At 44.7% G+C, this 27,010-nt stretch overlaps 1 protein-coding gene across 2 annotated transcripts; it reads right to left on the reverse strand.

Moving 5' to 3' along the window:
* Positions 1 to 5,052: 5,052 nt before the first annotated feature.
* Positions 5,053 to 19,247, reverse strand: CERCAM (cerebral endothelial cell adhesion molecule). Of its 2 annotated transcripts, none has more exons than XM_020965743.2 (13): positions 18,697 to 19,247; positions 15,454 to 15,564; positions 13,718 to 13,835; positions 13,331 to 13,465; positions 12,896 to 13,100; positions 12,445 to 12,564; positions 11,123 to 11,199; positions 10,745 to 10,851; positions 10,466 to 10,598; positions 7,017 to 7,144; positions 6,584 to 6,769; positions 6,156 to 6,414; positions 5,053 to 5,934 (listed from the first exon to the last, which is right to left on the reverse strand). In XM_020965743.2, the coding sequence occupies exons 1-12, from the start codon at positions 18,888 to 18,890 to the stop codon at positions 6,165 to 6,167; spliced, it is 1,764 nt and encodes a 587-aa protein (XP_020821402.1). In that variant the 5' UTR covers positions 18,891 to 19,247; the 3' UTR covers positions 5,053 to 5,934; positions 6,156 to 6,164. The 2 variants fall into 2 exon arrangements, with proteins under 2 accessions (XP_020821402.1, XP_020821401.1); XM_020965742.2 differs by having other exon boundaries at positions 6,566 to 6,769; positions 18,697 to 19,241.
* Between the last annotated feature and the right edge of the window lie 7,763 nt (positions 19,248 to 27,010).

Below are 27,010 nucleotides of genomic sequence, written 5' to 3' on the forward strand. Positions count from 1 at the left end.
TTCAAGTCTCAGGTAAAATCCTGCCTTCTGCAAGAACTTTTCCTGATCCCTATTAATGCTTATGCTTTCCCTGTGAGATTATCTTCAATTTATCCTGTATATCTTTTGTTTCTACTTAATTGTTTGACTGTTGTCTCCCTATTAGGCTGTGAGCTCCTGTGAAATAGGAACTATTTTTGCCTCTCTTTGTATCACCAGTGGTTAACACTGTACTTGGTATATAGTACAGGCTTAATAAATTTGTTGGCTTGAACTGAATGCAGGACTTTCAAACGTTTTTGATGGAAAAAAACCCCAAGAGCTTGGGGTAGGAACTTTGAAATACAAACACAAGTCAAGAGAAACTAAATAAATGAATTTATCTGAGCTATTGGAAAGGGTCTATGATGATGTGCTAATATTCTAATTGAGGAAAAGAAACAAATGTTCCTTTAGAGCTGTAATATCTTTGAAGGAGATTGAAGGAATTAAAGAAGAAAAATTAAAGACCTGGGGTGGATTGGTTTATTCTGAATTCTTAAGAGAAAGGAGGGGAAAAGGTATACATTAGTGTGAAAAGGAAAAGAATGGGGTGAAACTTGTTATTTCTTATAATTGAGGTGTGTGAGAAGAATATACAAACATGAAGGAAGGGGTGGGCAGGAGAAGCAGGGATCAGATGAAGCTCACTCTTCTGAAACAGACAAAAAAGGGTTGAACACAAGCACATGTACAGCTTAGTACAGGAATGCATCAAAATCAGCAGGCAAACAAGGAGAGATGAAGAGAGGTGGTTAAGCAGGAGAATAATAACTGAGAGGGAATAGCTTCAAGCAAAACAAAAAGACTCCCTGGTCCTGAAAAGGGATTCAAGGGGTGAAAAAGAAAAGCAAAGAACTAGAAGAGGGTGCCCATCAATTGGAGAACGGCTAAACAAACTGTGGTATGTGAATGCTCTATAAGAAATGATGAAAGGCAATTTCAGACCTGGGAAATCTTATGTGAACTGATGCAAAATGAAATGAGCAGGACCAGGAGAACATTGTACACTGTAACAGCAATATTTTAACAATGATCAACTGTGAAAGACTTGGCTACTCTGTTCAAGACAATGATCCAAGATAATTCCAAAAGACACATGATGAAAAAATGCTATCCACCTCTACACAGAACTGGTGAAGTCTGGATGCAAATTGAAGCATACTTTTTAAACTTTATTTTTCTTGTTTTTGTGTGTTTCATTTTGCAACATGGCTAATATAGAAATATATTTTGCATGATTTCACATGTATAATCTACATCATATTTCTTGCCTTCTTAAGGTTTGGGGGAGGGTGAGAGAAAGAAAGAATTTGGACTCAAAATTTTTTTTATAATGTTAAATTTTTAAAAATGTAATTTATTTACATTTTTGAAATGTAATATTTAACAAGCATTTAACAAAATAAATAAAATACATTTAAAAAACTTAAAGATTAAAAAAAAGAAAGGCAATTTCAGATAATCCAGGGTTGTATGAACTCGTAGTAAATTTATACAGTGAGTAAATTGAGCAGAACTAGTAAAACAATGTATATAACAACATTATTTTTTAAATAAATTTTATCAATCTTTTATTGTTGCATTACTTAAATTTCTCCCTGTATCCCTCCCTTCCCTTCCCTGAGAGCCATTCCTTATAACAAAGATTTTTTTCCTTTCTTTTTTAACTCAATTTTATTTTTGGTTCCAAATTCTTTCCCTCCCTCTTCCCCTTCTGCTACCCCTTGAGAAAGAAAGAAAAACCCATTTCAAATGTGTATAGTCATGCAAAACAAATTTCCACATTAGTCATATCCATAAAGGAAGAAAAAGAAAGAAAGAAAAGAAAATATCCTTCAATCTGCACTCTGAGCCCATCAGTTTTTTATCTGGAGGTAGATAAGTGTGTCTCATGAGCCCCTTGGAATCATGTTTGGGCAATGTATTGATCAGCGTTCCCAAGTCTTTCAAAGTTGATTATCTTTACAATAATATTATCTGTATACATTGTTTTCCTGGTTCTGTTTACTTTACTTTGCACCAGTTAATACAAGTCTTCCCAGGTTTTTTCTGAAACCATCCCCTTCATCATTTCTTACAGCACAATTGTATTCTAACACATTCATGTACAACAACTTGTTCATCCATTCCCCGAATGATGTGTTTCCTCTCAGGTTCCAATTCTTTGCTACCACAAAAACAGCTGCTATAGTTTTATACATATGAGTCCTTCTCTTTTTTGGGGAGGAGGTAAGACGGGTGGAGGTGGGGGAATTAACCTTAGTAGCAGGAATCCTGGATCGAAGTGTATGCACAGTTTAATAGCTTTTTGGGCATAGTTCCAAATCATTTTTCAGAATGGTTAAACCAGTTCATAGGTCCATTAAAGTACAGGTTTTTGGTATCTCCTTCAGGATGTATCATTTTCCCTTTTTGTCACCTTAGCTAATATTGATGTGAAGTGATACTTCAGAATTGTTTTAATTTGTACTTCTCTACTTATTAGTGATTTAGAGTATTTTTATATAGCTATTAATAAATAGCCTTTATTTATTCCTCTGAAACTGCCTATTCACATCCCTCGACCATTTATCAATTGGGGAATGATTCTTATTCTTATAAACTTGACAGCTCCCTATAAATCTTAGAAATGACTTTTATCAGAGAAACTTGCTGCAAATATTTTTCCCCAATTTCTGGTTCTCTTCTCTTTTTTGTTAAACAAAAATAATCATTAAATTAACAATTGTTAAAATTAAAGCTCTTTAATTTTCTTGTAATCAAAATTGTTTCTTTTACTTCTTACAAACCTCTATCTCAGATTTGGTCTTGAACTCTTCCTCTTCTTATAGATCTCACAGGTAATTTCTTCTATGCCCCTCTAATTTATTTATGATAAAGGACAATAAAATCATAAAGAGAAATACCTTTGAAAGATTTTTTAAAAAAAACAAACTCTAAGCAACATAATTACCAACTATCATGATTCCCAAGAACCAATGATGGAGTTTACCTACTTGACAGAGAGGTGGTGGACTCACTACACAGAATGTGACATACATTTTTGGCTATTGTTTACATGGGCATTTGTGTTGCTTAATTATGCTTGTTTGTTCTCTCTGTTTTAATTTGGGTGGGGTGAGTTAATAATGATGCAAAAAAAAAAAGAGGGCCATTGAAATATTTTTTTTTTGGGCAATTGGGGTTAAGCGACTTGCTCAAGGCCACACAGCTAGTAAGTGTCAAGTGTTTGGTCTGAGGCCAGATTTGAACTCAGGTCCTCCTGACTTCAGGGCCACCTAGCTGCCCCTATCCCATCTTTATTTTTTTGGCTAGGCAATTGGGGTTAAGTGACTTGCCCAGGGTCACACAACTAGTAAGTGTTATGCGTCTGAGGCTGGATTTGAACTCAGGTCCTCCTGAATCCAAGGCCAGTGCTCTATCCACTGCACCACCTAACTGCTCCCCATTGAAATATTTTTAAGTGCATAGAAGGAAGCTCAAGAGCAAGCACAGGCAAGCAGGACTGTTTTGAAAGTAACATGTGGAATTATTATATACTTAAAAACAATAAAGTGGTACAAAATGGAGATTTACCGTTTTATTATGATCCATTTTTTGTCTTCTGATGTGTATATAGAAATGCTCTTTTATGGTATCTGAGTTTATATGTATATGTATACATATGTACACATATGTTTATATATGTATATATGTGTGTGTATATATATGTGTGTGTATGTGTGTGTGTATATATATATATATATATATACATATATATATATATATATACATATACTTTTTAAAGGGAATATGACTCTTACCTAACTCTAGGCTATAATATTGAACACTGTCACAGGGTAGCAGCAGGTTTTGTTCCCTTAACTGTAGTGGTGTGACTTTAGTTACCCTTCCAGAAGGCAGAATTGCATCCCAGAACTCCCCACCAAAGGTTTCGACCCTAGGAGCAATTCAGTAGATAGCGTAGAGAGCAAAGAGCTCTAGAGGTTGGGTATGTGTGATGTCACAGGCAGCTACTATACAGAGTCCAGTGAGAATCAGATGCTGTTCCTGGGATAAGGAAGTAACTTTCACTCAGGACCTGGCCTATCACTAACTCAGCCTGCCCCCTCCCAGGCCCCTAAATTTCAGAGCAACATCCGATGTACTACAGGATAGGAGGCCTCTTGCACCCCAAGTGACTGAATTTGAGTCTCTCAGGTGAAGGAAGGAGTCACACACCACGGCTTTCTCTCCCCATTCATCTCTGAGGGAGCTCTTTTTGGCAGATAACCATGGTCTCAATGCTGGATCTGGGCTCTGCTCCTCTTTTTCTCCAGGCATTTGAGTCTTTTCTCCACAGAGCTGGATGCATCAGAACAGGGGAGCTCTCCCTCCCCCCCCCACCTTAATTAGTCACACAACCAATAATCAGAGAGGATCTGAAGCTAAGGCTGGGGGGTGGCCTATTTCTAGATTAGCAAAAAAAAAAAAAAGTTACCATGTTCTCCTATGCTACTGACATTGGGCAAATGTCTTGAAAACAAGGGCTTTGGACTGGTGGCTTCCAAGGTGCCTTCATGCTTCAGCAACATCCCAAAAGTCTCTCTTGCCTTTCAGAGGCCAAAGGTGTTGTATATGTCCAACACCATTAGATGGTGCCAGAGACCATCCCTTGCCTCCTCTCTCCAGCCAAATGACACTTCCCCAACTTTTAAAACGCAACTGTTTGCTGGGAGGGCTGCTGGCCAGAGATTTTCTGGGCTGGTGCAATAAAATCTACACACAGCCTTTAGCTTATAACTTTCCCAAGGACAAACACTGGCATATCTTGGGCCATACATAGCACAAGTAGCTATAGCTTGATATATAGAAAGGTCTGAGGACAGACGATTAGGATATCTGGGTTCTAGTTCTAGCTTTGCTACCAACTCTCTGGATACCATGACTTCACTGGACCTTGATTTCCTCATCTGTTAAATGGAGCTTATCACTATTAATCTTCCTTTAGAATCAAAGATCAGATACACGTGTAATGAGGCAGGGGCAAAGTTTAAAGTGCAAACCAAACATTTATTTATTACAAGACATCAGGTCTGGAATGGATCCTTCTCTATCTTCCTGGGACTGGTACCTTAGGCAGCTAATTCATGCTGTGTCAGTAACAGCCTCCAGAAAGAGCTAAAGAAAGCGGGTAGAGAGGGTTCCCCAGGCTTTGGGTACAGTCAGATAGCTACAGAGGTCATTCAGCCTTGCTACTGCTGATAACCTCCTGATCAGTGGTGACGGGATCAGTGAATGTTTCATCCTGCTGCCTAGTGGTAGTGGAAAGCTCAGTTGCCAACCTCAGATTCCTAGTCCTTGTTTTTTCTGTCTCCTCCTCTTCAGTCTGGGAGATTTCCAAATCCTGTTCCTTTCCTTAGCCCTAACTTCAGAGAAAGAGGGATGCAGGACGGAGTCGGGGTGAGAAAGATAAAGGGCTCAGCTCTAGGTTTGAGCAGGTCAGCCAAGAATTCTAGGGTCTCCTCCCTCCTTCCATATACACTATTGAACAGATCCCAGACCATTGAGACTAAAGTAGTGTGTCTGTGACCTTGAGAGAGAGATTCTTAGGGACTCAGTTCCCACCTACCCTCTGTAAAAAAAAAAAACAAAAACAACAAGCCGGCAGCTGGTTAGTAGCCCCTTGCCTTAGCACCTTTGTGGAAAGGGGGAGTGGTTTGCTGTTGTTTTGGGGAAGAGGAGTGGGGAAATTACAGTGGTAATGGCCCTGGTTTTGACTCAGATAAGGAAACACTGAAATGAACAGCAGTGATCTCTCCACTGGACCTAGGGGAGCTAGAAGGGTTTCTTCTGGCTACTGCCGGCTCCTGGCTGGAGATCCTTGTGTCAGCTCTGCTTGTCGAGGTTTATTCATTGATCTACAGACAAACCCTGAGAAATGAGAAGGACAGAGGGAGGAGAAACCAAAAGAAAAAAAGAGAGAAACATAGAATCAGAGGGAGACAGACATAGAAATAAAAAGTCACATATAAAACCTTGATGCCCTAGAAGGCAGGAGAGTCGTGGGTATAGGACTAAAGGATGAAGTGTCCCCGGGGGCCTCCTCCCTCCCTCCATTTTTCCCTTCCTCCCTCTTCCCAGTGCTTGCTTACCCCTCAACACTAGAGCTCATCATGAGAAGCGGAATGGAAGCTGTGTCCACTGCTGCGCACCCTGTCCAACCTTGGGTCCCTCAGGGTCTTTCGAGAACCACTCCAACCAGTGGCCTGAGTATCATCATCCCAGATGGTAGATGTCTCTGTGTCGCTCAGCCACTGAGCATCCCCTGCATAGTGGGTGGGGAAAGCAAGCAGGGGCCTCACAGCAAAGGCTCTCAGGTCCCGGGGGAAGAAGTGCTTCTTGTAGTCTTCACTGCAGAGAAGAGCGCATGGAAGCCCCATGTGAGGTGGTAGGCCCCTGGTCTGAACCCAGGAGGGAAATGCCAACAGACTAGAACTTGTAGAACCCGAGGGCAAAAGGTATAAGCTCCATAGGCACCCCAGCCCCCGCCCCTGAGCCTCACTTGGGATGCCGGTCATACATGATGGGCAGGAATTCATCCACAGGCAGCATCCTGCCCAGAGGCTGGGCTTGCAGCAGCTTCCGAGCCCCGCTCAGGGACAGAGCGTAGGCCAGAGTCCAGTAGGAGTAGTTGGCTACTACGAGGTGGTGCACACCTTCCACAGCTGGCTCCTCCTCCCAGGTAACTTGCTTGCGCCCTAGGTAACTAGAGGGGTGGCAGAGACAGAAACCCAGAGCATCACAGAAGGTTCCCCCGCCCTGCCATCGGCTCCCCACCCTAGCTAAATCTTTCCAGTTCTATGCAGCACAAGCTCAGAGGGCTGCCTGGAAAGGACGGGGCCTGGCTAGTTGAAGGGACCTGTTCCAACTCAGCCCATGCAGTCTTCTGCCAGCACATGTCCTAAGAATGCTGCCCCTCCCGACCTCAGCTGGCCCCTGGCCCCATAATTTACATCAGGTCCCACTGCAGCTGCTCCTGAGACACCTCCTCCATCAGCCGCTCCAGCCGCTGCCTGAAACTGGCTTCAAAGCGCACATCATCCTCGAACACCACGACCCGTTCCAGACCCCTGGTGACCATCTGTAGGCACAGGAAAGGAGGGTGGCCACCTTCAGAGCCCGAGGATCCCCCAACTTAACCTGCACACTCATCACCTCTAGCTTCACTCCCCTGAAAGCATTGCCTTCATGGTCCCATGGCTCCCCTACTCAAGAACTCCAATAGATTAATTCAAATGCCACCTCCTACAAGAAGCCTTCCCTAATCCTCCCAGACAGGACACAAACTCTTCCTTCTTTGAAATCTAAAAGCACTATATTCCTACTTCTCACAAATTTAGCAGATTCTATCTAGTTTGTCCATCTCTTATCTCTCCTAACCTGTTTTAGTCTTTTTTGTACCATCCTCCATTCCTGGCACAGGGCCAAGCATTTTTCTGTTAGCATAGGTCCCAAGGTGCTATCCTTGCCACCCCACTGTCAATTGTTTCTTAAGCGCCTATTGTATACAGAGCACTGTTCCAGGAGATACAAAGTTTAGGTGAGACAGGTTTCTACCCTTGTGAAACTGTAGGGATACAAAGTATCCCAAAAGTCTTAGTGTAGTTTTAAGACTTTTGGGACACCCTATATTCCTCCAATAAAATATTAGCTTCTCGAAAGCAGGGATTATTCTCTGTCTCTCTCTGTCTCTCTCTCTCCCTTCTCTGTCTCTCTGTCTCTCTGTCTCTCTCTTTCTCTCTCTGTCTCTCTCTGTCTCTCTCTCTCTCTCTCTCTCTCTCTCTCTCTCTCTCTCTCTCTCTCTCTCTCTCTCTCTCTCATCTTGGTACCCACACGTGGCATATAGAGAGTACTTGATTGACTGACAATAGAGGACCATGAAACATGCATGGATTACTATAAATACATATTTCAGAAAGGTCTGGGAAGGAAGTTCATTACTGATCTGCACTGGAGGGGTTCAGGGAAAACTCAGTGAAGGAAGCACCATCTGAGTTAGACTTTAAAGGCTGGCAAAGAAGGAAGGCATCCATAGACCCGTAAGATAACAGCCTTTAGAGACAGAAGATACTCTGTGGCATGAGGAAGAGCCTGAGCAAAGGGAATGGACGTGAGAAAGTCTCGGATGTGTCTGTGAGGCAGAGAGTGGTCCAGCTTGGCTGGAGTGTCTCTGTGCTTGAAGAAGGTGGGGAGAAATATGAGGAAAGGCTGGGAAAGTAGGACGGCTAGTACTAGATTGTGGAGGGCCTGGAATGCTTGACAAGTCTGAACTTTCCTTAATGGGGAATAGAGAAACACTCGAGATTCTTGAGTAGAAGGAGACACAACCAGATCAGTCCATTAGGACAATTTATTTTGGAAGTGGTATGAAGGCTGGATGGAGGGGTAGGGGTGGGGAAGGGCCTGAGAGAGCGGAGGCAGGAAGAGCTGTTAGGATATTATTATAATAGTACAGTTAGGTGTACTATGGTGGCATCAGTGGGAATAGAGAGGAAGGGCCAGATTTAGCAGATGTTATGGAGGCAGTCTTTGGCACAAATGGAGGCAGGCCTTGACCTGTCCTTTATTAATAAGTGGCATCCGTATTAATAAATAGTATACTTAGAAAACTTCTACTTTTTATTCATAGTAAACTTCCCCCATGAGAAGTTGTGGCAGTGGTGGGATAGGAAATAAGAGCTCTACACCCCAGACCCTTATTAGAAACCTCCCTCCTATTCTATAGGGCCCAAGTGGAAAAATTTGTCCACAAGGGGAGAGCTTCCTATTGGGGGATCTGTGGTTGTAGATTGACTCTCTCCCTATTCATGATAGCCACTTCTCTCCACGAAAAGAGGGTATGTGAATAACCTTGTGTGTTTTGTTTTGTAAGTTGTTTTGTGTCCTAGTTTATGTTAGAAGTTTTAGGTTATAAAATGTGGAAGTATTTGGTAATATTTAAAACCTGGGTACATTTCCTGGACCATCTTTTGCAGGGAATCAATTCATCCCACAAAGAAGATCAGGGGCAGCTGGGTAGCTCAGTGGATAGAGTGCCAGGCCTGAAGTGAGTTCAAATCTGGCCTCAGATACTTACTAGCTAGCTGCGTGACCCTGGGCAAGTCACTTGACCCTGTTTGCCTCAGTTCCTCATCTGTAAAATGAGCTGGAGAAGGAAATGGCAAACCAATCTAGTATCTTTGCCAAGAAAACCCCAAATGGAATCCCCAAGAGTTGGACATGAATGAAATAGCTGAACAACAACAACATGGAAGCAGAATTGACAAGACTTGGTGACAGACTGGGTAAGAGAGGTGAGGGGAAGGAGAGAGCCAAGAAGAAGTGCAAGACTACAGACACTACAGACTGGTAAATGGTGGGGCCCACACATCAGAAGTAGGAACGGAGTTAGAAGGAAAGGCAGTGAGCATGGTTTTAGACAGGTTGCCTTTGAGTTGCTGGTAGGACATCCAAATGGAGATATTCAGCATGCGGGTGGAGATATAGGTCTGAAGCTTAGAAGGGAGGTCAATCCTGGCAATAGAGGTTTGAGAGTCCTCTGCATAGCTGAAACAAGGAACAAATTGGATTGGCAAAGGAGAAGGCTTCAATAGAGCAAAGAGGAATAAGGATAGAATGTTGAGTGGAGGAAACAGGATGAGGGGAGGAGGAGCTAGTGAAGGCTTTCTAAAGGAGACAGAAAAAAAGAATTGGAGAAGGATAACCAAGACAGTGTGGTGACTCTGAAGGTGGGTGAGGAGAAAGAATCCGGAGGGTATGGGAAATTATATGAAGTACTATAAAGAGGCTGAGGAGCTTGAGGCTGCAAAATAGGCCCTTCAGTTTGGAGATCAGTAAGTTGTTGGTGACCTCAGAGAGAGCAGTTTCAGTAAAGAAATGTGAACAGAAGCCGGACTTCAAGGGATGGGGCTAGATCAGTTAGGAAAACATCCAGTGAGAGTACTTCTTTGAAAAGTGGCAGAGCTGTCTTGGGGAGGGGGGGAACTTTAGAATTCAAAATCTTATAAAAATGAATGTTGAAAACTAAAACTAAATAAATATTTTTAAAAAAAAAAGAAAAAAAGAAAAGTGGCAGAGAAGGGGAGGAGAGAGGATGGTGATTGGATAGAGCAGAAGAATCAAGGGATAGCTTTGGGGGAATTGAAGAAACCTGGGCATATCTGTAGACAGATAAGGAGACAGAAAGATTGAAGATGAGAGAGAGGAGGGGGTACGTAGCTGCTAGGACAAGGTCCTAGAGAAGGCCAGGGGTGGCAAAAGATCAAAGGCAGTGGTGGAGAAATAACCCTTAGGGATGCTCTCCCTATCACTAGAGAAAAGGACATTGCATGTTCAATCAACATCTGTGAGTTGAAATGAACACTTTTCCCTGCCCTGGTTTCCCCAGCGACTATATCCTCACCTCCTCCCAGATGGCGTAGTGGCTGAGGAAGCAGCCCACCTCCCCCTTGGTCAGCGTGCGGCCAGAGTAGGGGTCATAGTAGCCAGGGAGAAGGTCCACACCCAGGCTTTTGATGGTGCTGCTGTTGAGTGCACTGCAGGGAGATATGGAGGGGACTGGCTAGGGTTTCAAGTCATATCCTCCCCACACACCCATCTGGGTCCCCGTTCCCTTTTATCAGTGACTCAGGGCTTAGTTTTTGGAAACCAGCCAGGCCAGTTCAGGATCCAGGTTCCTCACCTGCCATCCACAGCTTCCAGTACCCGTCCAGCAATCTCCATCTCCCACAGGGAGCTTAGCATCCGTTCTCGGCGTTCAGGCCGACGGGCTAGGCTGATGACAAAAACCTTAGGAAATAGAACTAGTGGGCATCATCTCTCCTGCATCTTCAATCTTTCTCAATATCAATCAATCAATAAACATTTATTAAGTGCCTACTATGTGTGCAGTTCAGGGATACAAAAAGAGGCAAAAGATAGTCCCTACTCTCAAAGAGCTTACAATCTAATCTAATTTACTTCTGTCTACAAATGTGCTCAGGAATGCAGAATAGAGGCTCGAGGAAGGCGATTCATCCAAGCCCCTCCCTCCCTGACCTGGCATCCCTAGGACACATACCTCATCAAACCCCATCCTGTTGGGCCTTTTCGGGGGCAGGAACACATGGGCTGAAGGCTGCATAGGCGGACCATCCGCTGTGATAGAAAGATCCACCCCCAGAATCTGGTCATGAATTTAGCCTAGCTCCTTCTGGCTCTTAGTCTCATTAATCTCCCCCAACCCTCATACCATGGTATATTAAAATTAGAAGGGACTTTGGAGATCATCTAATCTAACCCTATTATTATTATTATTATCATCATCATTATTTTTGGTGAGGCAATTAGGGTTAAATGACTTGCCCAGGGTCACACAGCTAGTAAGTGTCAAGTGTCTGAGGCTGGATTTGAGCTCAGGTCGTCCTGACTCCATCTACTGTACCACCTAGCTGCCCCCAACCCTACCATTTTATAGCTGGGGAAGAGACTGGATTCATGCCACACAGCAAGTTAGCAGCAAAGTAGGGTCTCAAACTGGGGTCCTCTTCAGGGACCCAGGAAAACTTAGACACAGGGAGGAATGAGTCCAAAGGAAAGTTAGGGACCCACTGTCTTATCTTCCATTGCAGAAAGAGTTCGGGACTGGGCAACTGGGTTCTGGTTCTGGCTCTGCCATTAAGTTAGCTTTGGAGCGTCACTTCCTCTCTCTGGGTCTCACTTTACCCAACTGTAAAATGAGGGGGTGACATGGAGGACCTCTAAGGTCCTTCAACTTCTGACAGCCCAAGGGGTTTGCTAGGCTACTGAGTAGCACTGGCTGCTTGGTCCAGGGCTTTGGAGGTGCTGGAATGAAAGGAGAGCAGAGTTCTCAGACACCGTATTACAAGGTCTGAGGTATTATGGTACAACTACAAGTGGAGGGCTAGCTACCACAGACAAGTAATTGAACCTCTCTAGATCTCAGTTTCTTTATCTGTAAAATGGGGAACTTAGACAAGGTGATCCCTGAGATCCCTTCTAGCCCTAGAACTACTATCCTATAGTCCTGGGTCCTATAACAAGGGCAAGAGTATATGGAGACTTGGGGCAGCCAGATGGCGCAGTGGATACAGCACCGGGGATGGAGTCAGGAGGACTTGAGTTCAAATCCAGCCTCAGACCAGACACTCGACACTTACTAGCTGTGTGACCCTGGGCAAGTCACTTAACTCCAATTGCCTAAAAAAAAAAGAGTATATGGAGACTGAGAAAAGGCCAGAACTGAAATCCCGGGAAAGGGGAGGGGAAAAAGAGAGGGGAAGGGAGAGGAAAGGCAAAGCATGGCTATATGTGGAGAAGAAAGGCATTGTTACCAAAGCTTCCTAGGGAAGAGAAGGTGCCACCTGCCACAGCCTTACTCACCCAGGGCCTCCAAGATTAGATGGACAAAGTTGACTTTCTCATCCTCTAGCCCCTGATGTGATTTGACTGGAACATTCATGTATCCAAAACGATGCTGGTTGCAAATGTGGACCAAGACACCTGGAGGAATGAGGCAAAGTAGAGGGGAAGGGAATCAAAGGATCTCAAAGCACCAAAGGTATCTCCCTTTCTGAGCTCTGCCCACCCTTTAGCTGGGTCTCTTCCCCCATGGCACCCACACCAGCAAAAAGGAAGGGAGCTACCCTCCCCATACTCCATTCTGGGCTAGTTTACCTGCCTTCCTCCCAGGGAAGACCTCTACCACCATTCTATGCATCTATGTTCTCACATTTTATAGTCTAAAATCCCTTCCAGTTCTTGTATTCCATGTTCTAAGTCCCCTTCCAGATCTAACATTCCATGATTCCCAGCCCAACTTGAGACCACTCACCTGCAGCCTGGCAAGAATAAGCAAAGACGATAATGTCATCAAAGGGCCATGTGTAGTTGGGATGGGGGGGATAGAAAGCCAGTTGGTCAGCCTCCTTGCCCCGAAGGGCTAACAGAAAGGTAGAATGTACCATGGGCACTTGGAAACAGCCCTGACGCTGTCGATTCTTGGTAGGGAAGTAATCTGGTGTACGCCGGTAATAGCCCTGAGGTAGAGCAAGGGGGACCAGGACTGTTGGAAAACTGCTAGGCCCTTTTCTTCCTGCCCCCTGCTCCCACCCCAATCAGGCACCATACCTCCTTGCCATTAGGGTTAGATACTTTCTAGGAAGAAACTACTCCAGTCTCAATACCCCAACTCCATTCAAATCAGGTTAGAAGGTTTGCTTGTTTTGAGTCTCAAAATCTATTAGGTTCTCCCCATCCAGGACCTCACCTGTGGTGTGATGTCACACCAGAAGTTGGAGTAATAAGTCTGGGAGTCCAGCATAGGGGCCACCACTGGCAGGCCCTCCCCAATCAGGAACTTCAAGGTCTGGTTGTTGGTCAGGATGTTGTCAGTGTCTGCAAACTGGGAGTGAATGGGACAGGTTGGTCACAGGCCAGTTCAGGTCAGTCCCAGGTAGGGGTCAACCAAGAAGTACCCCTACAAGTTCTTCTGGGGTCCAGAGTAGACACAGGGCCTGACTTGGGGTTTCTGGTATGATCTGGGGAAGTGATACAGTGATTGGATCCAGGGATATGGTCCAGTGGAACTGAGTAGCCTCCCTGAGATTTTTTAGGCCAGATGGTCAGGATAGATGAGGGTATGAGACTCTCTTACCAAGATATAGTCAGCTCCCCAAGCTCGGGCAAAGTCCAGGGCTTCTTGTTTCAGCTCCATGAGGAACTGGTGGCGTTCCTTGGTCCATTGTTTGGGACTCTCTTCATCTGGGTATAACCTATACCAAAGATCAGATCAGGCCAAAGATCAGAAACCAAGACAGTGCCTCAGGGCAAGGGGCCTTACCAACTCCTTGGGGTGACTGGCCTGGGAGTCTAGAGACCTGGGTTCTAGAGTTCTAACTTTCCCACTAACCAACTGCTCGACCTTGGGCAACAGAACTGTCTCTCATCCCTTTAATTTAAGACTTGGAGTACTATTAAAATGCAAATTCCTGGGTAAGAGACTCACTTTACCCAAGAGTGTACATTTGTAGTTTACTATAAATAAATTCACTACAGCCTGTCATGCCCTTCCATATGCTGGTCTGGGGTTAGGAAGAGAGATCATTCATTCATCAAACAGTGCCTAATATGTGGGCCTGGTAAGATAAAAAGTTAGGTAAGGCATATGGTTCCCAGACTCTTAAGTCCAGCCCACTAACACACGAAACCATTTGCCTTCTGGGATAAATAGATTACACTCAACACTACTGTCTCCTTAACAACAGGTTGTTGTTGTTGACCCCATTTGGGATTTTCTTGGCAAAGATACTGGAGTGGTTTGCCATTTCTTTCTGCAGTTCATTTTACAGATAAGAAACTGAGGCAGAGTTAAGTGACTTGCCCAGGGTCACACAGCTAGTGTCTCCTGACTCCAGGCCCAGAGCTCTATCAACTGCACCACCTAGAAGCCCTGGTAACATAAATAGGAAGGAATTTAAGATTATTAGAGCTAGAAAGGCATTTAGAGGTCATCAAGTCCAACACCATCAATTTCAGAGGAGGAAAATGGAGAAAGCTCGTACACTAGGGAGAGGTAAGAAAACTAAAATTCATGGGAAAATGACTCAGGGATCTTAATGCACTACAAGCTTCATGTAAGGAAACACTTTTTTACAATTAGAGCTAGATGTAGTGGGGAAAAGACCCAGAACCAAGACTAGGAATGCCAGTGTTAAACTCTTCAACTTCTATTTTTCTTAAGGCTGACCTAGCCTAAAGCCCTGCTGCTTTCACAGCTGCCTCTAGCCCAAAAAAGACTAGAAATGGAGAAAAGCCCTCAGACTTTTCCTGTGAACTGCAGGTGACATTGTCTTACACCCCTTCCTCCGGCTCCACCTTGCCTTTCCAAATTCATTCCACATTATTTCCCTTCATACATGCTTACATTCTAGCTAAACTCTCCTAAGAGCCATTCCCTTGACTTGGTATTTTCCTTAGACTCGATACTGCATCTCCCATCTCTGCATCTTCACACAGGTTGTTTGCGCTTCATATCCGGAATGCACTCCCTTCTTACCTCTACCTCTTCGAATCCTGAGCTTCCTTTGGGTCTCAGTTCAGGTGCAGCTCCAACCCACCAGCTTACTATGGGGCTTGGGCAACAGCCCCTTTCTGGTTTTTCCAGTTGTGAATGCTCTCTTGCTCCCTAAATTATTTTGCTTTTACTTATCTGATTACCAGTTGTTTCCCCTCAGCAAAATGTAAGCTACTTGAGAACAGGTACAACAGTTTTATTTTTGTTTTTGTATTCCTAGCCTAGCACAGTGCTTACATACACATGGTAGGTGCTTCATGAGTATGTGTTGAATTCAACTGATTTGAACTGAATCCCAGATGCCCAACCCTGCGCACCTTGGCTCGCCTTCAGGTCGCCACACCACTTCTGCATAGTCCTTGCCCACAGCAGCCAGCCACTCCTGAAGAATCTCTGTTGTATTGTCCACATTATGGTCTGTGGCACACCTGTGGTCAGAGCAATCATGAGGAAGGGGCAAGACTGAATCACCTATGACCTGGGCATGGTTTAGAGCTGGCTCGGTGGGAGAGTCTAGACAACAACCCAAATTCCTCATCTGAGGACTGAATTCCACATCCTGTACCAGACCTGTCCAATTATATTCCATCTGAGTGCTAGCCATTCTTAAGGTTAGGATAGCTCAGAAGAACACTAACTAGGCACGGCTAGATGCACTCTGTCCAAGGGCACTGACGAAACTTTCAGTCCTTCAGCAGCATTGAAAAAAAATTCAGCTTATCACCTAGCTGGTAAAATAATTGTTGTTGTTCAGTAGCGTCCAACTTTCTGTGACCCCATTTCAGGTTTTCTTAGCAAAGATACTAGAGTGGTTTGCCTTTCCTTCTCCAGCTCATTTGACAGATGAAGAAACTGAGGCAAATAGTTAAGTGACTTGCCCTGATCACACAGCTAGGAAGTGTCTGAGGCTGGATTTGACCTCAGATCCTCCTGACTCCCCAGGGCTGGTGCTCTATCCGTTGGGTCAGGAAGCTGTAGTAAAATTATTAGAGAACATGAAAAGCTGTATATGAACTGCAGCAAAGCGAAGTAAGCAGAAACAGAAAAACAATATACACAATGTACATAGCAAGAACAACAAAGCACTCAGAACTGAATGCTGCAAAATTATAATGACCAAGTTTTATCATGAAGAAGACAGAAATAGGTACCTCCTCCCCTGGTTTGCAGAGGTAGAGGGCTATGGATGTAGAATGCTGCACACAAGATTAAGCTTTTGTGATATTTTGGTTAGTTTTGATAAACTTTTCTTTTTTCTTATATGGTTTCGCTTTCTGGGAAGAAGTATATAGAGGGTTTTCCAAAATTCTTAGTGTAGGTTTAAGCTTTCATAACTTAAGCTTTAATAGCTTAAGCCTGCACTAAGACTTTCAGGAAACCCTATAGTGGGAAATGTAGGTGATATAAAATAAAGAATAAATAAAACAGGAAGCCATGAGATGATGACTTGCCCCTCTAGAGGTACCCTTAAACTAGCTGGTTTGGCCCTAACTCCATCCCCAGAGTGGCCTCCTCTGCAGCTACTTCATGATGCCACCAGAGCCTTGGCCTTACTCCTTTCTTCAACTCCCCTCACCTGAAAGTTAGTTTCATGCTATTTATCCTGGGCACAAAAATGGCAAATTATGGCTCTGAGGTTAGGTCTTCTGAGCAAACTGAATTGTGTGTAGGGGGGGGGGTAAACACATATGTTGAATCCTTAGCTTGCAAATGAGGAAACTGAGCCCAGAGAGGATTATTGACTTGCCCCAATCACATAGGTATTAAATGGCAAAGCCTAGATCTGACCTCAGGTCATCTAAGTCCAAATCCGGGACTCTCTCCCATGCAAAGCATTGCCTCCATCCAGAGATATAGCGGAAAGAAACCTGAGTTTGGCCATCAGGTCTTAGTGTCAGCTCTTCCACAAACTTCATAAGTAATCATGGGAAAGTCACTTTCCCTTTCTGGGACTCAGTTTCCCTATCTGCTACAAAAGGAACAGTATTGCTCTCCTTGGTTGCTGAGAAAAGAATTTAAGTTGACGTGGTTAGTGAAAGATTTCCAAAAGTCCAAGGAGTAGGGGTTTCAGGGATGGGAGTTGGGAGGAAAGGGAAAGATTCTTGGGCTGTGAGACAGAGGGCTGGGCTCTGATCAGGACTCTACCCCTGATTTAGTGGTAACCTTCAACAAATGACTCCACTTGTCTAGGCCACAGTCTCCAGATCTATAACATAGGGAAGAATGACCACTCCCATCTACCTCCGGTCACAAACTCACCCAAACTTGCTGTGAAGGAGGACAAAGTCGTTTTGAGCAATTAACAGCAGAAGCACTATATTAAGTCAAAGGTGCCATTAGAGTTGGGGGAGGCTTTAGCTTCTCTCTATTGGGGGTGATGGGAGCAAATTTAAACAAAACTCCCAGTTTTAAATGTTCCTGTCTCTTTAAAGAGCTGAGAGATGAGAGCAAACGTGTCATTCTCAGCTAGGGGTGGGGACCAACCCTCTATGTCCAAAATTGTGGGAATTGTGGGAGACCTCACTTGGTCACCAGTCCACACCACCCCTCACCAGCCAAGGGCTGAAGGTTAGGGGGGGTGTCAGTCATTCCATCCTGTCCAATCCAACTAACTCTCCCTACCAGGTCTTATGCCTTCACTGGTTTCCATAGATGGGGGAGGCCTCTGGGCTCCAGGGTGTGTCCTCTGCTACCCTCCTCAGCCTGCTTCAGGGCCCAGGATAGAAAATACCCTATGGGGGAGGCTGAGAAACTGAATGAACCTAAATGGGATACCCTTAATCCTGTCATTCCCTTCCCTTTTATCCAGGTCTTTGAGATGAGGGCAGGAATCCCCTGCCATCCCTAAAAGGGAAAGGTGTATGAGAAGCAAAGGTATAGTGGACTGGCATCTGATTTGATTAGAGCCCAGATTCGAAGAGATCTTGTGGAAAAGGATTGAAACAACTCTCCACCAGAGTTGTCCGGACCTCAGAGGGAAAGGGGATAAAGGTCTTATTAGGGCTGAAGATGCCAGCAGGGGCTCAGAGGACCCCTTACTTCTTCTAACCAAGTCCAGCTGGGAAAGGACAGGCACTGAGCAAGCAGTTAGCTGTGCATTCCCAACTCCACCAGATCAAACCACAGGTCCTGAGAGAACAAATAAGGTTGGAATGCGAAAGAAGAGAATGGAGAAGCTTGTTAGGGAAAAGAGAAGGCTTGGAGAGAGAAGTGGACATAAAGAAAGGGAAAATGGGGTAGGGAAAGCCAGGGAAATGAGGGAGAAAGGAAAGGGGTGAGGCTGAAGGAGAAAATTCCCAGAAAGGCAAAGAGAGGCCAAGAAGATGGTGGAGAGGCCAACCCTCAGCTCAGACCCAGGGTCCAGAGGACCAGTGCCAGCTGGGGTGGGAAGTGGGGAATGGCAGGGAGCCCTGTAGTCTGAGGAATCTCTGCGACTGGGGATGGGGCGCAGAGAGATGGTCCCCCAACATGGGCAGTATCCTGGGAAAACAGACTATGAGGGAGAGCAAAAGGAAGGTCACTGTGAGCTGGGGACAGGGAGGCACACTGGGGTCTCTCACCAGAGGGCAAGGCGGGCCCGGGGGTAATCCAGCCGCTCCAGAGCCCCGAGATAGTGCGGCAGGGAGTATCCGGCGTTGCGAGCCAACACAGCGATGACCACGGCTGGAAGCGGGGGCTCAGAGGACCCCCAGGAGGGCCTGCCCCCAAGCAGCAGCAGCAGCAGGAGCAGGAGTGCAGAGGGCGGCGGGCGCATGGCAAAACAGGCAGAGGGTGGTGTCGGCCCCCAGGGCTCGCAGAGCTGAGCCAGGCTGGGGGCTGCCCAGAGCGCAGGGAAAGAGGGGGACCGCGGCTGGAAGCCAGGAGGAAGCCAGGGGCTGGACCAAGGGAGGAGCGTCTGGAGGGGAGGGGCTAGCCCCCGGGCTGGAGAGACAGATCTAGAGAGAATGGGTTTCCCAGCCCCTCCCACTTTCAAATCTGTGAACCTCAAAGCATCTCCTGCCTTTCTTGGGACCCATATGTCCTAGAGAACCTAAGCCTCGGAGGAGCTCGTGTTCCGGCCGGTGAAGGAGCTCAGGAGGCCCCGCCCCCCCGGCCTTGACCTTGGGGCGTGGCAGAGCTGGTCTGAGGGATGTGGCTCCCAGTGCTGTCCCGCCAGACCCCTCCTTCCCCGCCCCGCCTTCCCTAGACTCCAGCCTGCAGACGCTGGATCTGGCCCGGACTGAACATCGGCATCTGGCAGGGACCCAGGACATGATCTGATGGGGAGGTGCGGAGCGGGATGTGGGAATGGGGGATTCTCAGGCATAGAGTCTTACAGTCATAGGACCATAGAATGTCCGAACTGGGGACAGGGTGTGACAGAGAGCCTTAGAGCACAGTTGGTTCAACCCCTCTCGTTTTACAGACAGAGAAACAGATCAACTTAGTTCTGATCCCATGGAGAAGGAAAATGTCAGCTCCTCTTCTTTCTCGGGCGCGGCGAGGGAACGAGGGGATCCTCGAGCAAGCTTTGCCAGGATTCCCCAGAACCCCTCTTACTCAGCCCCGCTCCGCGCCATCTCCTGGTTAAAAACTAAAAAGGCAGGAAATGAGAGAGTGGAATTTGGCAACTCCAGGGCTCCCAAATTCTCCTTCCTCCCGTAATGAGGTGGAAAAAGGACAGGGAATGGGTCTTGCGCCTGGAGTAGACAGAGGATCTCCCACCATTCTGAGGATTCACATTAGTTGGAGGGTCTGGGAAAGAGTGGGGCCATGGAGGAAGTGGCAGGGGAGGGAGACTGGAGGAACAGGGAAGGGAATAGAGGGTTAGCAAGTGTTAGTCTGACCTTTTTATTCCTGCAGTCCTTCTCCACCAAAAGGTCTGAAGTGCTCAGATGGGATAGCGATGTCCAGGGGACTAACTGCCCTCTCTTTCTCATGTTGGCTCTTCTGAGCCACAGGCCAGCATCTCCACCAAAGATAAGAACATACTGACTTTGATGTCCCACCAGTACTTCAAACTGCAAGAGTTCAAAACCAAACTTTTATCTTTCCCCCAAACCTATTCTTCCTGACTTTACTCCTGATCTCCCGTACTTATAACCTTGGAATTTCCTTTGATTCTTCCCTCTTGCTCACCTCTCACACATTCACCAGGTCCTGTTAATTCTTCTCTCTCCTCATTCCTGCCCCCCCAAACCCCATGGGCTCTGGATGAATGGGCCCTGGCTACCATCAGCCTGGGTTATTGCAATAGTTTTGTGAGGATAGGGCAGGAGGTTGACTGTTGGAGGAGGGAGTCAGGGGAGTCTTAGGTTTAAATCCCACCTCAGATACTTGCTAGTAGCTGTGTACCTTTGGGCAAATCACTTGAGCTCTCTTGTTCTCAGATGGAAAATGAGGAGCTTGGACTCAGTGAGCTTAAAGTTCTCTTCCAAATCTATTGTTCTAACAGGTCATCCTGCTTCTATTCTCCTCTTCCCACCCCCATGACAGAAGGCTCTTTTTTATGCATGGATCTGGTTATGTTATTTTTCTACTAGATACTCTTCAGTGCCTACCAAGGAAAATTCGAAGTTTGGGGTCTTTTTGGTGTTATATTCAAAAATCCTCCGCCTACCTTTATCATAATAATAGTATTAATAATATTATGTTACATATAATTATATAATAATAATTATATAATATCTATAATTTATAATAGTTAATCATAATTACTAAACTGTCCTTATATTATCTCATTTGATCCTCATAACAACTCTGTGAGGTAGGTGCTACTATTCTCCCCAGTTTACAGATAAGGAAACTGAGGCCCAGAGAAATAAAGTGGCTTTCAAGAATCCTACAGTTAGTAGGAGACCCAGGCAGGATTTGCACTCCAGGACTCCCTACCCCAAGTCTAGTACTCTATTCATCTTACCTAACTGCATCTAGCAGCCTCCAGACAGGCATGGCTCCAGAAGTCTTGTCTACTCACCCCTCACTCCAACAAAACTGAACTGAATGGTGTTCTACGTCTGTTTCTCATGCCTCCATAGAATAACCTTCCATTCTTTAAAGTTCAGACAACACCTCCTCCAGGAAGCCTTCTTTGATAGACTCAGTTGGTAGCAATCTTCTTCCACAGATCTTTATTATTTAGCACTTTTATTTTGTACCCATAAAATCACAAGTCCTGTCCCTATCACTATCTAATACATTGATCATGTATTATTGTGTGTTCTGATTATCTGTTTTTTACCACCCCACTTGAATTAAACTTGTTGAGGGCAAGGACTGGGTCTATTAAGCTTTGGATCTTCCCTAGGACCTCACAAAGTGCATTATACATTGTAGACATTTAATAAACATTTGTTGATGGATTGATGTCACTTTTATCATCATCATCACCATAAGCTGCACAGACCATGGGCCTGGTATTCAGGCTCTGTGCTTCCTCCGGCTGGGCCTGAATACACTCCAAGCACATCTGTGGTCATCACTGCCATCCTTCTCACACTCATTCTATTCATAAGGCCACTACCCTAGTTCAGGATATCCTAACTTCTCCCTTTACTACTGCAACAGCTTGCTGACTGAATTCCTGCCTCCAGTCTCTCCTCTCTACAATATATCCTTTGTGTAGACACAAAACATTCTTCCTAGGGCACAAGTGGAACCATATCGGTTTCCTGTTCAATAACCGGCAATGGCTCCCTATTAGCTCTGGAAGCCCTTCAGTTAGCATTTAAAGTCCTTGATAGTCTGGCTCCAGCTTACACTTTTCTAGACATATTTCACACCACTCCCCTTTACACTCTGAATTGCAGCCAAACTGGGTTACTTGCTTTTCCCCAGACTTGGCATTCTCTTTTGCCCTTTACTTTATTCCTTTGTACAAGCTGTCCCTCATTCCTGGAATGCCTGCCTTCCTCACTGCCAACTGCTATTAGAATCCCTGGCTTCCTTGAAGGCACAGCTGGTGCCAACCTCAACAGGAAGCCATTCCTGGTCCCTTAAGCTGTCAGTGTTTTAAAATATGCTTATTTTTTTGTATGTCGTATTTCCTTGTAGAATGTAAGCAAGCTGAGGGCAAGGACTGTTTGTCACTTTGTTTTTATATTCTCAGTGCCTAGCACATAGTAGGTGTTTAATGAAAGCTTTGGATTGAACTGGATTGGTGCCTTAGCAGCAGCTTTGGTGTGTTACATTGAAAAGAACCATGAACTGGGAGTTAGGAAATCTTGCTTCTTTAAGTCCTGGCTCTGTCCTAGACTTGTATGTGATTTTGGGCACTAATAGTGACACCTCACACTGATATAGGATGCTTTTAAACTGTGCAAATGGATTTTGATCACAAGCCTGTGAGCCAGGTAGTTCAAATCTTATCATCCTCATTTCAGAGATGAGGAAACTCACCCAAGTTGACATCAAGTAGAAGAGCTAGGATTTGAACTCAGATCTTCTGTGCCCAAGACCAGGGCTCTTTATACCACAACAGTCTGGTCCCCCTTCTATCAGCCTCAGTTTTCATATCTGGAAAAAAAAATATTGCATTAAATGGTCTGTAAGTTTTCTCGATCATTTTCTTCCCCCTCAAACTTCTTTCTAATTTCCCTGCTTCTGCTGGAATCACAACTGCCCTTCCAACCACCCGGCTTGGAAACCCTGGAGTCATTCTGGATCATTCCTTCTCCTTCTCTCTCTCTCCCTATCCAATTCACTGTCAAATCTTGTCAATTCTATCTCCTCAATATGTCTCTAATAAGTCTCCTTTCCACTCACCAGCCACCTCCCCTACTTTAAGTCCTCATTAGCTCTCACCTGGACTACTGTAATCTTTTCCTAATTAGCCTGTCCACCTCCAGTTCCTCCCCTTTCCAATGCATTATCCACAGAGGTGCCAAAGGGATACTCTTAAAGTGCAGTTCTAAACACAGGAGAACAGTGTACACAGTAACAGAAATATTATACAATAATCAACTATGAATGACTTAGCTATTCTCAGCAATATAATGATCCAAGAAAATTCCAAAGGACTTATAATGAAAAATGCTATCCACCTCCAGAGAAAAAACTGATGGAGTCAGAAGGTAGATCAAAGCATACTTTTTTAAAACTTTTACTTTTTTTTTTTTGGTCTGTTTTCTTTCACATACGATTAATAATATGGAAATGTTTTGCATCAATACACATGTACAATCTATATCAAATTGGTTGGTGTGTTGTTGTTCTTTGTGTTCAAAGAGGACCAAAATGCCATCACTATGTTGGGGTGAAGGTACGGTGTATCTGACTGTGGCTGATCAGAACAATATGAGCTCGGAAGGCTCTACTGAAGGTTGGGCACAAATAGTCCACATGAATATTTGGAGTGGAGATGTCTCTAAATTTTCACATCTCATGTTTCTTTTGAGCTACTGTAATTCTGCTTTGCTCATAGAGCAAATCACCTTCTTTGATGGGGGCCATGCTGGGCAATCCTGTTCCAGTGTCTTCCATGAGTCACAATGGATTCCAAAGTTCTTCAGAGAGACCTTGAGAGTGTTCTTGTATTGACTCTTTTGATCACGTGAGCACTTGCCTTGTGTGAGTTCTCTGTAAAAGTCTTTTAGGCAAAGAAAGTTTGGCATTTGAACAACATGGCCAGCCCATCAAGGTTGCACTCTTTGCAGTAGAGTTTGAATGCTTAACAGTTCGGCTTGAGAAAGTACCTCAGTGCCTGGTACCTTAGCTTGCTGGGTGATTTTCAGAATCTTCCTAAGACAATTTCTAGGAAAGCTCTTCAGTTTCCTGGCATGATGCAGGTATACTGTCCAGCTTTCACAGGCATACAAGGATGAGGTCAGCACAACAGCTCTGTAGACTTTCAGTTTGGTTGGCAGTTTAATACCTCTTCTCTCCCACAATTTCCTTCATAACCTCCCAAACACTGAGCTAGCTCTGGCAATGAGTGTATTAACCTCATCATCTATGTGTACATTCCTGAAAAGTACACTGCCAAGATAAGTGAACTTATCCACAGCATTCAAAATTTCTCCATTTGCTCTAACTGTGATGGTTCCACATATGGATGGTACAGTGCTTGCTGGTGAAGAACCCGTTCTCTTGTTAATTGCCAGGACAAAATTAGTACAAGCAGCAGAGAATCTATCCATGCTCTGTTGCATCTCAGCCTCAGAGGCACACAATCACCTGTGAACAAAAAGTTGCATACCAATTCTTCCTCTACTTTAGTCTTGGCTTGTAGCCTTTTCAAATTAAATAATTTACTGTTAGTGTGGTAGCTGACCCTGAAGCTCTTTTCATCCTCGTTGAAGGTGTCAGACAACATTGCTGAAAACATCTTGCTAAAAAGAATGACAAGAAGAACATAGCCCTGCTTCACTCCTGTGTGCAGGGTTGTGACTATAGATCCCTGTGTATCTGTACCTGCTGCTTCATCACTTGCCTATCACCACAGAACTTTGAGGTAGGTAAAAATGGTAAAATGGCATGGGTAATGTCTATTGACTAGGATAGAAATTGGATTTAAGGGGCAGCTAGGTGGTGCAGTGGATAGAGCACCGGCCCTGAAGTCAGAAGGACCTGAGTTCTAATCTGGCCTCAGACCAAACACTTGACACTTACTAGCTGTGTGACCCTGGGCAAGTCACTAAACCCCAATTGCCAAAAGAAAGAAAGAAAGAAAGAAAGAAAGAAAGAAAGAAAGAAAGAAAGAAAGAAAGAAAGAAAGAAAGAAAGAAAGAAAGAAAAAGTTGGATTTAAGTAAAGCAGAGTTGTGCAAAGTCATCAGAGTCCAGTGGCAAGACAAAAGTCAAGACAACTGGGGATGACTCCAGATACAGTGGATGACCTTGGCTGACCAAGATGACATCTCGGATGGCTAACCAAACTCTAAGAGCTCCACAGCACCTGCTTCCACCTTCATGGCCCATTGGAACAAATTGTTTACATTTGCCCAGGGACGTCTTCACATGCTTGGGATAGACACCCCTCAACTCACCAATGGGTTTGTGGCCTGTCTGTTATCCTCAACCTGGTTTAGCCCAGCTGCCGAAAAGGTTTACTAGGGTGTAGCCACTAAGTATGCAACAGCTTCTTGGAGCTACAGGTGAGAGCTGGGTGGCAGGTAGACACCAAAGGTGGAAAGCAGCCCTGAAAAGGCTGAAAAGCAACCCTCATGCCCTAGGTGTTAGTCCTCCCTGAACAACCCATATACCCCTATATCAAACTGCTTGCTTTTTCAATGAAGGGGGAAAATTTAGAACTCAAAATTTTAAAAAATGAAGGTTAAAAATTGTTTTTACATGTAATTGGAAAAATAAATTTAAATTTTTTGAAAGTACAGTTCCAATCATGTCGTTCCCCTGCTCAAGAAGCTTCATGTTATTCCTTTATGTTGCATTTAAAGCCCCTCATAATTTTGTTTTCAGATTTTTTTTTTTCATATTACGCCTCTTCCTACACACTTACTTCTAGCCAAACAGCTCTACTTGTTGTCTCCTGTGCACAAGTTTCCATCTCCTACTGCCAGGCCTTTGGGGGTGCTGATCCACCTTCCTGGAAGGCTGACTCTCCTCATTTTCTGCCTCAAGGCATCCCTAGCTTCCTTAAAGCCTCAGCTCAAGTACCACCTTCTACCAAAGCCCTTCCTGCTTTCCCCAATTGTTAAATCCCTCCCTTCAAATCATTTTGTGTTTACTCTGCATGTGTTTTGTATTTATCTGTGTGCCCATTTCCCCCACTAGAATACAAATTCCTGGAGAACAGGCTCTCTTTTCACTTTTGTTTTTGGGTCCTCCAGCTTCCAGTGAAGTGCCTGGCACATAGTAGTAAGGTATTTAATAAATGCTTGTTAGATTTAATTGAATTGAATTTTCTGCTGTAATAGTCAATAATTTTTATTGATTTCATGATCAATATTATTGCCCTTCTAAAGGAAAACAGCAGTCCAAATGCTACTCAAAGAAAAAGATCACAGTATTTAGAACTAGAAGGGCATATTAGGCATTAGCCAGTCCAACTCCTTATTTTACAGATGAGAAATTGAAGCCCAGTGAGGTCAAGTGACTCAATTAAGGTCACACTGGCAACAAATATCAAAGGTCCCATCTGAACCCACATCACTGGTTCCAAATCTAGTGCCTTTTTTTTCTTCACTACCCTATGCTGTATTTAAAATTCAAGGAAGGGGGTAGCTAGGTGGCACAGTGGATACAGCACTGGCCCTGGAATCAGGAGGACCTGAGTTCAAATCCAGCCTCAGACACATAACACTTTCTAGCTGTGTGACCCTGGGCAAGTCACTTAACCCCAAATGCCTCACCAAGAAAAAAAAATTCAAGGAAGAATGTCTAAAATCTTTAAAATACCTTGTTCTAAATTCTCCACATTAGGAGGGAGCCTGGATGTGAAAATTTCCCCCACAACTAAGGACCCATTCCCCAGGAGACCTGGCTTCCGAGAAATGTGGGAAGGTTCAGATCACAGCTACTCTCTGCCCTTCAAAAAAAAGTCTCCCCCTTGTCTTTCTACGTCAAGGAATATTGCATCCAGATTCTCTTTCACGGGATTTGGGGACATGGTGCAGGAAGGAGGGGTGGAGAGGAAGTTAAATCCAGGCCATTGGCTGGTAGAGAGTGGAGAGGAATGGAGACAGAGTAGGCTCAGTAGAAGTCCCATAGTTCAAGTCCCTCCTTCCCCACACCATCTGGCTCTAAGTACCTTTACCCCTTGACTTTCTTGCTCAGCTCTGGGAGGTGAGAGAGAAGAATGTTAGAAAGACTTGTGGCTCCCTGGAAAGGGACTTGCAGGTGGCAGCAGACCCAGGAAATCTGTTTTCTACTTGCTTGTTCCATTGATCCGGCTTCCATGGCCTCGTGTTGATTCCCTGTTGAATTTTGATGGGTTGGC

The sequence above is a fragment of the Phascolarctos cinereus genome, unplaced genomic scaffold (genome assembly GCF_003287225.1).
Source record: "Phascolarctos cinereus isolate Bilbo 61053 unplaced genomic scaffold, phaCin_HiC Scaffold_2;HRSCAF=192, whole genome shotgun sequence".
Lineage (NCBI taxonomy): Eukaryota > Metazoa > Chordata > Mammalia > Diprotodontia > Phascolarctidae > Phascolarctos > Phascolarctos cinereus.

What these genes read in the sequence shown, in the direction of transcription:
- CERCAM (XM_020965742.2), bottom strand. Translation starts at nt 18,890, where the DNA reads ATGCGCCCGCCGCCCTCTGCACTCCTGCTCCTGCTGCTGCTGCTGCTT. An exon ending in GGGGAGCTGACTATATCTTG is followed by an intron (nt 13,466 to 13,717) that starts GTAAGAGAGTCT and finishes ATTCACTCCCAG; the next exon opens with TTTGCAGACACTGACAACAT. An exon ending in ACAGGATGGGGTTTGATGAG is followed by an intron (nt 10,852 to 11,122) that starts GTATGTGTCCTA and finishes CTATTTCCTAAG; the next exon opens with GTTTTTGTCATCAGCCTAGC.